Source organism: Scleropages formosus, chromosome 2 (genome assembly GCF_900964775.1).
Source record: "Scleropages formosus chromosome 2, fSclFor1.1, whole genome shotgun sequence".
Lineage (NCBI taxonomy): Eukaryota > Metazoa > Chordata > Actinopteri > Osteoglossiformes > Osteoglossidae > Scleropages > Scleropages formosus.
Window position 1 is genome coordinate 26,132,912 of NC_041807.1, and position 13,679 is coordinate 26,146,590.

General features: G+C 39.7%; 1 protein-coding gene across 5 annotated transcripts in view; it reads right to left on the reverse strand.

Moving 5' to 3' along the window:
- LOC108936961 (inositol 1,4,5-trisphosphate receptor type 1) overlaps positions 1-13,521 on the reverse strand; it is a 98,005-nt gene extending 84,484 nt beyond the window's left edge. For all 5 annotated transcript variants that reach the window (XM_018756624.2, XM_018756625.2, XM_018756623.2 and 2 more), the window contains exons 1-3: positions 13,361-13,521; positions 10,434-10,546; positions 6,030-6,100 (exon numbers count right to left, since the gene is read on the reverse strand). In XM_018756624.2, coding sequence (XP_018612140.1) covers positions 6,030-6,100; positions 10,434-10,525 — 163 coding nt within the window. In that variant the 5' untranslated portion in view covers positions 10,526-10,546; positions 13,361-13,521. The remainder of the gene's footprint in view (positions 1-6,029; positions 6,101-10,433; positions 10,547-13,360) is intronic.
- Positions 13,522-13,679: the final 158 nt, after the last annotated feature.

Genomic DNA, 13,679 nt, shown 5'->3' on the forward strand with positions numbered 1-13,679 from the left:
GGTCTTTCAGTGCTCACGTGGGCTTCTTCCCACAGTCCAAAGCGTTTCGCCAATAGACTGGCAACTCTGGAGTCCATCCATCCATTTACCAGACTTCTTGTCCTGCTAGGGTCATGGTGGCAATAGCAGAAAAGCCCAGATGCCCCTGTCCCTTGCACCTTCCTCCAACTCAACCCAGGGGTTCACACAGCTGCTCCCAAGCCAACTGGGAAATATAATCTCTCCAGCGGATCCTGGGCCAACCTCGGGGCCTCGTCCCAGTTGGCCGTGCCTGGTAAACCTCCAAAGGGAGGCGCCCAGGTGGCATCCTTACCAGATGCCTGAACCACCTCCATGCATGCACTATTTTGCCGAGCTGTACAAATAGGTCAATGATTATACAGTTTAATGTACTGCATCTACAACCGTAAGACACCTCAGACAATGCTGTCATCTAAAAAACAAATCAGTCATTGGATGTTGTTTTGGGGAAAGGCAACTGCTAAATACATGTAAAAAAAAATGGAGTGATCAGTTTGTCTACCCGCAGGGTTCTCACAGTGGCCTCACAGTGTGACAAATCTGAGGACAGAGAGCAGTGGGGGGGATCACCTGGGATGTCCTATTAAAGCATAAAGAGCCAGACTGAAGCGCAAAAATCAAAGTGGCATTGCTTTTAATCCCCAGTCTTCACTGCTGTATCCTAGATTAAAAAAAAAAAACTACACTGGGGACTATAACTGTAAACGCTGCATATGCCACATAAGGCCTGGGCATCTTACATGTGCATTGCTGGAACAAGAAGGCATCTCCTTTGATACCAATGATACTAAAGGAATAATGATTTCAATAATTGTTCAACAGCAAATCCTCTTCCCTATTCAACAACTTGATTTAAAACTGAAGTGTCAGAAAATTAAAGAGAGCCCTTCAATGGGAGATGAACCCAAGACAGCCATGCCCCACAAGCAAAGCAGCTTCTCACTTTCTGCTTCACAAAGAGGTGATGAATCATTCCACTTCCAATAGACAATTAGACAGGACCGCACAAAAGATTTCCCAGGTATTTGTACTCCTTGAGTTACGTGCATTACCAACATTCATATTACAGCATCAAGACATTCTCTCGCTCAACAAAAAGGTTTGTCAACACCCTTGTGGCACAAAAGGGATCTTATGGATGAAGGTAGAGAAAGCGAGCATAGCTGCACAACACAAGTGGCCAAATCATTTGAAGTTCATTGGATCACTCCTGGTCATGCTGAAATAGTGACCGTAGGAATCTTGGACAACACACCATATGAGGTATTCCAGTTTCACACTGCTTCTAATAAAACAAGTGTGTGTTATAAAGCTTAAAGGCATAGTAAGAAATACTGCTGCAAAATCTTCAATCACTAAAGATCTTTAGGTCTGTGTGTTTGGTTGTGGATCCAAATCCAGCTCAGTCTGTGTGATATTTGCATGTTATCTTCATGTGTATAGGTTTCCTTTGTGTGTTCCAGTTTCCTCCAGTACAAAGACGTGTTTAGACGAAACGGTGACTCTAAAATGCTCGTGTTGTGTGTATGTGTAAATGAGTAGATGCTTGATACCAAATTAGTAACTTGTACAGTGTGTTTAGCATTGAGAGTCACTTTGGAGAAATACTAATAAATGCCACGAGTCTCATGTTTCAGGACTGGAATTTCCAATTAAAAAGCTGCAAAACTGTTTCACTGGTAGAAAAAAAACTATGATTTATGATGCATGAAAATGAAACAGCTGCACAAAAAAAGTACATCAGATCCACAGGGATTGCCTTTCCAGCATACCAAAATTGAACTGCAAAAACAAATTCCAGAAAAGTGGCACTCATGTACTATATATGCATGCAGAAAGTGTTTTGAAATGGAATTCTCAGGGTTTACTCAGTCTAAGTTTGCCCCAGTATTGGCTTATTTTGGTATTACTGATGGTTTTATTTTGCTCCACTACATCATTACTGATTCTTTAAAAGGAACATTATACCTTCCCATTATTTCCTATGGGAAATTTGGGAGTGAACTTCAATAAATCAGTGCAACTAGTACACAGTTAAAAAAAAAAAAAAAAAAAAGTAATACTGCAATATAACCCTTCATCTCCCTATTGCCACCGCAACCCTTGTAGGACAAGCAGGCAAGAAAATGGATGGATGGATGGATGAATGAAATATAACCTGTACTGTGAAGAAATAAAAACTACTCAATTTTAGGGTCTAACCAGCTACTTTTATTTTCAATGTTGCTTGTTTTGGAAAGAAACAGACATCAGGGAATTCTATGGAATTATATTGGAATTAGACTGCAGTATTCAGGAAATGGTCTAAACACAAAGAGGAAAGGCCTAAGAATGGAAGGAGAAAATTTTTCTAGCCTGTACAAACCCTAAAAGCCAATAAAAACAATACAACACTGGATGCTGAACCGTCTAACATTATCTTATATCGCGTCTGTTGTCCTGGAAACCAAAAATATATGCATCTTGTACTACAAATTGTAAACCCGTGGTGAACTTGGGAGAATTTTATGTATGCTGTTTTATAGTATGCAGCCTTTCAGAGGACAGCTCTTGAAGCTGACATCATCTTCACTGAGAAGCTTAACCTTTTTAAGGTCAGGCTTCACACAGATGCCATGGTTACCAAACCCACCAAGCTATCACACTCAGTCAGTAATGTCCGTACATGTGACTGTCATCAGTACAACAGCTTCAAGCAGGAGAGCTGAGAAGCTAGATGAATGCAGATCACCACTTCAAATTGTTTACACACTCACACCAGCACCTGACTCACAAGCATGCAACCATCTGTTGTGAAAACGCTGTCAGTTTGTATCAGTTTAGCAAGAGAGGCAACAGGGAAACATACCATTTAAATGTCTCACGTTGGCTTATTGTAAATTATATGAACATGAAATTCAATAGATTAATTTACTGCAAAATGCAACATGGGACAAGCGGTTTCAGATAATACGTGTGCGCGTGCGTGCAATATCTCACATTACACGTGGCAGATGGTTCTGCACCCCTGTAAAACTGTTCAAGGGCCTTCAGATGCCTGATTTAACATTGCTCATAAAATCCAAGGCTCACTCCAGCACTGTATTCACAGTTCAGGTTATTATGGGTGGTCTGATTAGAAAAAAGCAAGGCAATAGCAAAAACATTTGCAAAAAAGGCTTTTGAAAAACCCACTTCAAATTCATAGAACAAGTGTAAAAGGAACAGCCTAGTGAAGATGTACAGGATGAACATTCCATATACTTCTGTTTCTCAGGCATCAAAGGGCCCAGGTATAAGTTTTAAAACGATAAAGACTTTATGCTTGGTATTTACAGCACCAGTAAGAAGAAGTGTACAGTTACCATGGAAAGTGGTGATAAGATGGAATTAGCAACATGACAATGAAATTTGAACACGGCTTATGGCTTAAATCGGTGACCAGCTAACTGCCACGTAGAGTAAATGAGACAAGTAATGGACAAAAGTTACAAAATCTCTAGTCTCAATTATGTTTGTAATTTAAAGTACCAGTGTGTATATTTTATTCTATACCACCAGCAGACAGCTAATACCTCACAGTAAGATGATACTCAATAAGATAAGTAATATGACAAGCAACTCAAGGAAGTTTCACAATTAATCAAGCTGATTTTTTTTTTAAAACTTTGACTAAGTTCACCTCACAGCAAAAATTACCATTAACAATCAGTTAATAATCAGTTCCAGCCCACGATCTCTTAAGTTCATGTAAGGTATAAATGTTCATGATCGGATCAATCCTTTACAGAGCCACTCCTCCAATGTAACGTAAATGTTTATATGCATCTCAGAAAAAAACCTAGGAAGGTGATTAGGAATCTGCTATATTCTGGTAGTTTTACGGAGCTACTTGTGTGATAAACATCGGTGCATATGGTGAAGGAAAGTAACTGTACTTAACAGTCACACCTGCACCTATGTCTCTCCTAAGGTAACAAGCATATTGTATTTTCCATGATATGTACACTTTGGAGAAAAGCGTCTGCTAAATGAATAAATGTAACTAAAATTCATAACTTCTGGCAACAACTGGTTTCACGTTTCAGGAGCACTCTGTTCACAGATAAAGGACCTCACAGCAGTGGAGATGTGGCATGGTTTGGTAACCTGTCACCATCTTATCTGAAAATAAACAGATTCAAGTGTGTTGGTAACACAAAGAAATCAACACCCAGGGTTCACTGAATATAACCTACACATTCTGTGGAGATACAAAGCATGGTCCTGGCACAGCCTTAGAAACCAGAGTTAATACAGCATGACAAATTATAGTCATAAGCTGTACTCTACACAAGAAGGAGTGTGTTGAAAGCCTGTGATCCAATCCTCAAGTTACAGGCCGTCAGTGGATAATATGGGGAGCAAAGTTGTGCGACCCAACAGCCATTCACGGCCCTCACAATCACCACACTTTAATCCTTGGAAGCAAGACTATTCAGCCCTTGTGTTAAAGGCATACAGTGTATGTTAGTAAGGCAAAGGTTGGAATGATATCATTGAAATTAAAGAACTTAAACTTATTACCACAACTAGGCACAACCAAAATACTCTTAACATGCAAACGGTCAAACCAAGACAAAAACTTGCAATACATTCAAGACCAGCTTTACATAAATACACTGAATAAAGAAAGCAGGTTTGTTTACCCAAGTTCTAAATGTTATTTTCTGTGAAATTAATTTCCAGTGAGTTCAGTAATTTAGGGTCACCAATACTTCCCGCTCACGGTACCACCCCACAACTGGTTGTGTACGTGCGTGTCTAAGTTTGACACAATAGTGGCCCAATGTTCCAACCCTCCTAACCTCAAAATTATGTGCTTTAAGTTTCTTTAGCCATCATGGTGCTGGGGGTCCACACGAGAAATCAGTCCCTCTCCATGTGATCTGCAGTGCTTACATTAGAAGGAAATTGCATGCATACTTCCCCGGAGAGGCCTTCTGGGCTCCAACTCATTGGCACAAGGCCAGGGTGCCTTGCAGGGGGAGATACTCCACTCTGACATGGCTCTGGCTACAGTGACACCATCAACTTCCTATGAGTGCATTTTCAATTTAGCCAATTCAAAATGAAAGCAGTACAGTGAAGAATTTATGTCAGGGGCTGAGCTGGGGGAAGTTAGACCAGAAGAGGCACAAACTCAAACCATGTGCAGAAAATGTCAGAGTAAAGCCTAGCTTTTTTAAGCAGCACATTTAAACACCACATATAGAGCTACCTTGCATTCATCTAACTTGCATACAGAAATTATTTAGGCTGGCAAGTACATTCTGACATGGAGCTTTTTATGGATACTTGTAATGCAAGTAGGGACAGAATAGCTAGCATGCTGTCTCTCAGCACCTGGGTGGTGTGAGAGGACATGGGTTCAATCCCCAGTCAGTCTGTGTGGAATCAATGTTCTCTGTGTTTGCGTGGGTTTCCTCCCACACTCCAAAGACATCCTGGTCAGGTTCCCCCCTAGTGTGAGTGAGAGGATGTGTTTGTGTGGGTGGCACAGCAAGTAGCGCTGCTGTCTCTCAGTGCCTGGGTGGTGCAAGAGGACATGGGTTTGATCCCTGCTCAATCTGTGTGGTGTTTGCATGTTCTGCCCGTGTCTGCGTGGGTTTCCTCTGGGTGCTCTGGTTTCCTCCCACAGTCCAAAGACATGCTGTTCCGGTTCCCCAAAGTGTGAGTGACAGAGAGAGAGTGTTCCACTGATGTATGGATGAGTGACCCAGTGTAAGCAGTCTATCTAGCAGTGTAAGTCACCTTGGTGAATAAGGTGTGTGGGCTGGTAACACTACATAGAGTTCATTGGAAGTCGCTTTAGAGAAAAGTGTCTTCTAAATAAATGTAAATGTAGAAAGTTTGTTGCCAAATAAGTTGTAAACAGAATTACTGACAATGACATTTTAATTTAAAACCTTTATTAGATAAATTTAACATGGAAAATTTTAGCAAACACATCCATCCACTGGATAGCTTGAGAAAAAAAATTTCCTTACCTCGAAATTTTTTAGGGGGATTGTTCAAGTCCCCACTATTTGGTTGTACCACACAGCGGTCATCCACAAGACTAAAAAAGAAATAAGTGTTAGCAATGGAAAAAGTAAGCAAATTACAGCATTTATCTTTCTTACCCACAAACTGAACAGACATACTGATCAACAGGTAACATAAACTATGTTTAATATAAAGCTCAAACTCATTGGCCATCTAACTTCAATTAAGTTCTTTCTGATCATTTTGTGTTTAGCAGTAAGACTCATGGGTGCATCACCTTTCCATGACACACACAACATTTCACAAAGCCAATATTTTTTTGCAGGATATGGAAGAGAAGAAAATGAATGCAAACTGGAATGGGCAAAATTATTTTTGTGCGAGAAAGAGCAGCATGCTTTAATGGAGCTACCTATCCCTGTCTGGGGAGATACCTTAAAGAGGGCACCAACCATCAACATCATACATTATTCATGCTTGCCTCTTCTGCTAGCAGACAACAGGTGTGCTTTGACTGGTAAATTTAACATAAAAAATATATATGCTTTCAAAAGTTTTAAGAGCACATTTCAAAATATAATATGTTTGCTGTTGATGTTTTCAAGTACAGAAAGAGAGAAGCATTACTTAATATAAAAACAAAAAGCAAGTCAGATGGTACACAGCGAGGTTAACGTAGCATATTAATAATTAAATACTTTATATGACAAATAAAATAAATTGGATAAAACCACAAAAATTTGAAAACATTTTGGCGCTAACCAAAACAGTTTAATGCTTGGTTGAAGCCTCAATCATAATACCAGACCGAAACTAGTAACTGCAAACTAAACAACGAATAATTTAACAGTACATCGCATGAATGGTCATTCACAACAAGTCAACTGTGATATAGACAAAATATAATACTTTCATTCACAAACAATTAAAATATATATATTTGGGTATTTAGAATAGTTTACGGACCAAGGCATGAAATTTGTGGACAAATAATTGTCTTCTTGACAAACTTAGTTCCTCATAATTTTTAAAAAAAAAAAAAAAAAAAAAAAAAAAAAAAAAAAAAAACCTTCTCCTGGACATAAAATTCCATTTCCAACCAAATTACTTTCCTGTTCAGTTTTCTGGGTTAGACAAACATTTTACACCAAACTACACTGAGAACACAACTCATTTGCACAGGGAAACTAACATTATCTCTGAATATGGTAAATCCCCACACACAGCTTTTAAAACCAGCATGTATCCAATTTCCTTTTCAGGTTGCTAATTATAGTTTCATTGTGAGGACATAAGATTTATGTTCATAACCTTGGATTAAGACTTCAGTTGTGCAGCAAGTATGTACCCCATGTCTTCTCATCTTTTGATGGTTTCCAGCCCTTCACTCATTTTAACAAATTGCTACAGAAAGGGTTTCATTATTTTCCTTCTCCATATTACTCCTAGAAAAACTGCTTAACAATACTAAAACAGAAGCTACTTTAAAACATGATTTTTTTTTTTTAACATACATATATACATACATAATTAAAGTTGAGCAAAGTAAACACATTCGGCTGATTCAACGAAAATTGGTCAGCACATGAGATAAAAGGCATTGAGAGGTGACTAAGCGCTTGTGATGTTCCTGTTTTTTGGACTAGATGAGTAATGTAAAAGTAAAACTAAAGTAACGCAAATGTAAAGTATGCATTGGCCTCTGATGTCAAAAGAGGAACAAGGAAACAGGCACAACCCTGGGGGTATGCACGTGTGTGTCCGTTTCTCTAACGATAAAAACAGCCTTTAGTCTAGTGGTGTATCGTCATGAAAGAAATGCTAAACGTTAAAGACCACACACACTTGACTTCTCTTCAACAGAACCATTAGAGAAGACACAGGCCTTCTCGGAAGAATGTTAGACTAATGAGAGCATAGAAAACAGAGGCACAGCGGTTTGTGAAAAAATGAGATCACATAGACCAGCCACTCACTGGTGTGATTCACAACTCAGCAGCCTTGAATAAACATATACAATCAGCACAGTCCAATTTTATGCTCTACCCCCCTTTTATAAGGGTCATAAGGCCACAAATATTTTGAAGACAGTCACCTGAAAGATGCGTGGTTAATAGAAAGATATCTGAACAACCGTTCAGAAAACTGCACAGCACGTTGTACTTAAGCAACCCAACAGTATCCTAAAAAGGTACAGAGTAAACATTATCTCTATAAACATATAAACTTCAGAGTTTTCTATAAATCTGAGCTTATATACAAACAGAAGTAGCATAGTGCTTAGAGCTACTGCCTTTGGACCCAAAGGTCGCAGGTTCGATCCCCACCTCTGGCTGTACTACCCTTAAGCAAGGTAGTTACCCTAAAATTGCTCCAGTAAAAATCACCCAGTTGTATAAACAGGTAAATGATTGTAAGCATGTAATAATTGTGACCTTATAGTGTTAAGGTGCTTTGGAGAAAACTTAAAAAGCATCAGCCAAATTAATAAATGTAAAACCTACTGCACTTAATCATTAACAAAACCACTATACACCATAGAGAAGAGACATTTCTGTATGTTGTAGTAATGTTTACCCTTCTAAATGCTTTCATTGTCACTGAGATGTTGAGGGGGAATCATGTCACCCTGAATGGAAAGGTTTGATGCACTTCATTAACTACTTCAGTTTACAAGCATTAAGAAGTATCATTCATATGGAACACCTATTTTTCTCCACCAAAAAAGGGTCATCTGCAAAAAAACCTGTATTAACAGTGTAAGATGCAACTGCACCACTGTACCATGAGCTGTACACTGAACTACTGTACAAATGACTTAACACTCAAGGTTTCAGACCTTCAACTTCAAAGTGATGAAGCCTGACAAAAGACAATACTGGAATGTGCATCCCCTGTTTAAGCCGTAAAAGAATTTCTTTCAACTCTTCTGCCTTCATAAATCAGCACATACAAAAATATTTACAGTTCAGATAAAGTTTCCTCAGAAGCAGCTCAAAGCAAATCAGCTGCACGTTACCTATGGTTAGGACCTTTGGACTCAGGTCGCTGGTTCGATTCCCACCTCCAGCTGTAGTACCTTTGAAAAAGCTACTTACCCTAAAAATTGCTCCAGTAAAATTACCCAGCTACATAAATGGGTAAATAATGGCAAGTCACTTTAGAGAAAAGTTTCATCTAAATAAATATCATATTCAAAATATAAAGAAATACATTTTCGCATCTCCACTTTACACTGAAATCAATCTTGTCAAGCATTACATATCAAATAGATTGGAAACAGTTTAGCTCAGTACACTAACATTCATCTTTGATTTTATGGTTTGCGTAGTCCCCCCCCCCCCCACTTGGAAGTATCTCCACTTGATCTGAGAACACAATCTATGATTAAACTCACTGTAAACAGTATTTCCCCCCCTGCTTTGTTGTAGAGAAATGAAAGCACAACAGAAGTTGGTTTTCCAAAGCGTGTTCATTGCAACTCTATACAATTTGACATTACCATGAAAAAATAGTATTAACTCTTCATGTTTCACCACGCACACTAATGAGTTCGTGCAGACATACCTTCTGACTTGCAATTTACTTCAACAGTAAAAGAATTTAAAACCATCAAAACTGTGAACTATCACTTTTCTGGTTGATTTTCTTAGTAGTTGGCAAAACCATCTAAAATAAAATTTTGTACTTGAAACAGCCAGTCATTTTTCCAGTTTACCTCACATGCAGAACAATCCACCTCTGGCTAAACTGGCCTTTTGCATTACATCCTAGGGAAACCTCAAGTAAGAGTATTAATGAAGTACATTCTTTCTCAGAGGGTTTACTGTTGCATCGTGCTGGAGGTGTCTGCAACGTATCAAAAGAACATTCCTGGGCACAACACGGTGCAGAGCTGTGGCAGCCCAACCTTCTTGGCTTGGGGGGGGGCACAGTCAACAAGCAGAGAACTGGGATTAGAGCTACACTCAACAGATCAGGTACCATGAAGTCTCTTCAAGTGCTGCAGTACATCCAGACAAGCTTCCTGTACTATGAACCTGTGCATTATGGGACCAGAGGATGGAGCATGCAATGGTTCGTGGCTGACAAAAGACTAGAGCAAAAATATCATACGGGGGTTGGCTAACTGACAGGTAGTAAGACGCATCTTAAAAACAGGGAAAAAAATACATAGGGCTGTACAGTATGCAATGCAGTTTCAGTTAAATCAAATGAAATAAAGTTTAAGATGGAATGAAATCACAGTGGGAACAAGTATATTAAAAGACAATGTAAAACTTTAGTGTTCAACACTGAATTACACAGATGTAAAGACTTTCACCCAAGTATTATTTTGAGCATTTGGCACTACAAAATGTGCCAAACGCTTCCTTAAGTACTAACAGCAATTTATCCAAACTTACCCTAAGGTGCTAAGGAACCCATTGGTTGATCCTTCTGCATATAAGGAGCAAATGTCTCCAATGTGCAGAAAACTAGACATCTTGTCTGACATTTCTTCAGAAGATGTCTTAGTCTGTAAAAAATTGCAGAAGGAGGTCATGTCAGAGATAAGCAAGCATTAAAATACATCTCAGAAATTGTCTAGTGATCAACAGACTACAAACATCAAAAGCCATTATCAGACTATATATCTGTAGTATCTTGCCATTACAATAAATGATGACAGATGTAATATATCGGCAATACCAGATCAAAGCAAAAAAACAAGAGACAAGACAGGAACGCAAGAAATATGTAGCACTAAATTTCCCCTACCATTATTCCCAAGGACAAAAATATCCTCCTAAGACTTATATCCAAAAAGCTTTTTTGCCAATTCGGATATATTAAGTTGTCAAAGCCCCACCACTAAACATTTGCTACCACATGGTCAAAGCATAGAATGTCCTGTATTGGTGCATAGGGACTCATTATAGCATATCATGTTTGGAAGGATCACTTAAAAATGTCTCCTAGAATGGACTACAACGAATGACTCGGGAGAATATTTCTATTATAGGTCAGTCAGTGGGCTTCTGGAATCCCAGATGGCTGTGATACTGTCCATGGGGTTCCACCTGATACTTGCAAATATGACGCTGAGTAACACACAGGGTAATGAGTGGGTGTGCCAAAACAGAGCTGGGGGACATGAGACACCTATATAAGGACAAACACTGGTCTCCATGCAAAATTGAAACAGTTGCAAAAAAAAAAAAAAAAAAAAAAAACCTCACTGTGAGGCCAGTAATATTCCATCTCCCAATCCAAGGCACTGTTTGTTTTAAATGGAGTAACTATATAAAAGTACTTCTCTAACAGATACAGACACATCACGGCATAGCTGACACTTACAGCTGTGAGGACTAAGTTAAATTCGGATGTTTCTCGCTAACATTTACTGTTTTACTAGAAAACAGCTGACAAAGACGCAGGTTTATTTCAGGACAGCACACTTGAAGAGGAGCACCTCTGAGAGCAGCAATGACAACCATGTAAGGCAGTATTTTTATAGGCCAACTACAGTATTGTGGGAAATACACTTGTGTCCAAACAAACTCAATTTGGTGCTATACATGCTGGAAGAAGCATCCACTAAAAATAGATCCTGAAAAAAAAAAAATCCTGTCCTGACTTCCTGAGTGGCACAGTAGTTCACAAAAAAACAAACTGTCGGATGTACAAAAACATCAATAAGAAATAACTAAAACAAATTAAAATTCCGTGAGGCATTTTTTAAACACAGGTGACATGCCAATTAAAAATACAGGAAGGATTATTTGAATAAGGAGTCAATCAGTAACCAGGTATGTTTAAAAAGGGATGTGGTTCTGCTCCAGAACGATGTAAAGACAACTCACAAAATTCAAGATAAATTGTTGTCCTGCCCACACATACAAACGTGTGTAGGAAAACATCAGTAAAATGGCAATACAATATTTTAAAAACAAGACTCTGATATTAACATATGATTTAAATAGACTTCTGACTTCTCAGGCTACATCCATGCAAAGGACCACAAAACCCCAAAACCAATAACCAAAACAATCTGGATGCTGTAACTAAGTCACTGTAGTGGCTTCTTACTGGAGACACACACGCGCTCCAAGTCAAAAGTAAAAGGAGGATAGAGCAGGCAAGCAGAAGCAGACCTTTCAGAGAGAAGCAGCCATCCTGGATATTATTCTGAGCAGCTGATCAAACTTTCTTCTGTCATCTTCTACCTGCCTCAACAACTGGGCATCATCATCATCATGATGATCATGTCTTCCTCGTCATTCTTCACTACACTTCCCCCCCCCCCCCATACCTGCACATGCAGTGTGCGGTCTGCTACCTCAGTGACTCGCATTCAGTTTAGTGTTTGCACATCCATAACCATGAGAAGAAATCAGCCCTGCCTGCGAGTCTTCTTCAGAAAAGACCATGGCATGCCATGAGGTACGAGATTCTCTGCACGCACTGAGCCTGAGGACGGGCATTGCAGTACTGGTGTTGACAAAACAGTTACATACAGATATGAGAAGAAAATTTCTCTCATTTCTAAAAAATAAAACAGGCAACACCGTTGAACACGTTCTAAATCTGGACTGAAAAAAAGAAGGCAACAAATTTATATTATATGACTGTCGCGAGCACTGACTGAACCACACACACAAACCTGGCTGGGTTGATTCGCACTGTGTTCGTTTAAAATTAACAACTCGAGTCGATTCGAAGCCTTCGACGAAGCGAAGGCGCGTTCCACCGGCGGCTAGCCTTAGGTAAAATTAATAAGAGTATAAATGTGACGCCACGGGAGGGGGAGGACGGCGCGAACCGGTGTGTGACAGTGAGGCGGCACCTGTGACACTGCTGTGAATGAGTGAGTGACCAAAGCCAAAGACACCGCAACGAGCTCCCGCTTCTGCAGCCCGTGTTGCTGTGGGAAAACGGTGGTCAATTCCCCATGCCCACGGGCTACTACACAGTAGTCTACGGGGTTGGGCTTATATTCTTTTTCACACACGAAACGAAAAAATTGCGACCGAATGAACAGTCCTGCCGCGGGCATATCGCCCCACACACACACAGTTCATAAAATCATAACCCTCAGCAATATACCACTTGAAAACATAAGTACATGATACACGTGACGTGAAAAAAGCTACCCTACCCGCTACTGAAAAATTCTACAAAGTTTAAAACTAAAAGTAGAAATATTTGCTGCTGCTGAGGCACGAAACGCTCGCAGGGTTAGTCAGCGCAGCCCGACAAAGAAAGAGAACGCTCAGTTCCGTTGTTCACACATAAGATAAGTTTAGGATGCTTTTTTTGTCTGAAAAACTGTAGCTGAACCATCCTTTACCTTAACTACGAGGAAAAAGTATTTCTCAGGAAGCTGCGCGTCAAACTTAGAGTGTGACAGTGTCCAGGGCTCCGTCTTCTTTTAAATCCATGACCCCAAAAAAAAAAAAACCCCCCTACAGAAAAGTCAGTTATCTGACAGCTCCACTCCTCTCAGGCAGAACAGCCTACTCGTTGAGCACTTGGGGCCGCCCGCTTTTCCAGAACGTTATATACTGCTGCACTGAACTCTGGGAATTGCTGTTCATTCGGCGAAAGTCCTCCCAGCAACCTCTGCGGCAGCCCTCAGATAGCCAGCTTTGATAGGACGTTGTACGGCT